The 1,231-nt window shown below is 46.7% G+C and overlaps 1 protein-coding gene across 1 annotated transcript in view; it reads left to right on the forward strand.

Annotated features, from left to right (window-relative positions):
* The window catches only part of LOC106943312 (serine--tRNA ligase, cytoplasmic-like), a 6,956-nt gene extending 5,881 nt beyond the window's left edge, over positions 1-1,075 (forward strand). The window contains exons 2-3 of the mRNA XM_015026624.1: positions 487-677; positions 860-1,075. Coding sequence (XP_014882110.1) covers positions 487-677; positions 860-1,060 — 392 coding nt within the window. The 3' untranslated portion in view covers positions 1,061-1,075. The remainder of the gene's footprint in view (positions 1-486; positions 678-859) is intronic.
* Positions 1,076-1,231: the final 156 nt, after the last annotated feature.

Genomic DNA, 1,231 nt, shown 5'->3' on the forward strand with positions numbered 1-1,231 from the left:
GAGCCCTGAGCGTGTTTCTGTGCAACGAGACGGTCCCATCTGAGAGTGGTGAGAGACAATAAAAACCCAAAGTGTTACTTATGCGCACAGCCTGCTTGGTCTCTACGTGGTGAAGCAGTTGGAGTTTGTTGCCTCATTATCGAGCCGGTCACCGCATGTTACGCAGAATGGTCCTGTAATGTGGGACTCACCTACCGGTCTGGGATAAATCCATCCTCCTGTCTCTTCTCTGGGCCTTTTCCCCTTCGCAAATAAACTTTCCAAAGACACCTGATCTGTTTCTTACTCATTTTGCTGCTTGTGGGCTCAGTGTTGGCGCGCAGGTAACCGAGAAAATCTGGTAAAATGATTTTCAAAATAAAAGATCCTCCAGACTCAAATAATACATAAAACTGAAATATTTAATTATTTCTTGTGCAGCCCGGTACCAATTGGTCTACTGACCGGTACCGACCTGCGGCCCGGAGGTTGGGGACCACTGAGTAGATGGAAACATTAGCTGGACACTTGGTGATTTTGAACTCTTCCATCAGGATGCAGACAACAAGGTGGAGCGTACCTGGGGCGACTGCAGCGTCCAGAAGAAGTACTCTCACGTTGACCTGGTGGTCATGATCGACGGCTTTGACGGAGAGAGAGGAGCCGTTGTGGCTGGGAGCAGAGGTTACTTTCTAAAGGTGAGCTTCTCTGTGTGTACCAAGACAGGATTGCTCTGTTCCTCCTCTACAATAAAAATGTTGCGGCCCCAACTGTGCAGACATAACTCACGAAGAAGAACATTTCTGACCAAAGTTTTAATCCTTCACATGTACGTTCTGGAAGTGGCCGCTAACGTTTTGTTCTCCTGTTTTGCTCCCAGGGGCCCCTGGTGTTCCTGGAGCAGGCTCTGATCAACTACGCCTTAAGAATCCTCCACAGCAAGAACTACACCATGCTGTACACGCCGTTCTTCATGAGGAAAGAGGTGATGCAGGAAGTGGCCCAGCTCAGCCAGTTTGACGAGGAACTTTATAAGGTTTGTGAATCTCAACTGAATTCTGTAGTCTGTTTGTTTCAGTAGAGACTCTGTCCTGCAGGCTGTTCTTAATGGGGGATTAAATAAACTGTTTAAAATTCAAACATCTGAGAAATTAAACGAAAAATGGACCAGTAGGGAGATAAATTTAATCAGTGCACTGCAGTTGCAGTGGTGCCCTCTAGTGGCCATAACTAATAACTGCATTTTCTACAT

This window comes from Poecilia latipinna, unplaced genomic scaffold, assembly GCF_001443285.1.
Source record: "Poecilia latipinna isolate Pla-1442-1.1 unplaced genomic scaffold, P_latipinna-1.0 Scaffold5130, whole genome shotgun sequence".
Classification (NCBI taxonomy): domain Eukaryota; kingdom Metazoa; phylum Chordata; class Actinopteri; order Cyprinodontiformes; family Poeciliidae; genus Poecilia; species Poecilia latipinna.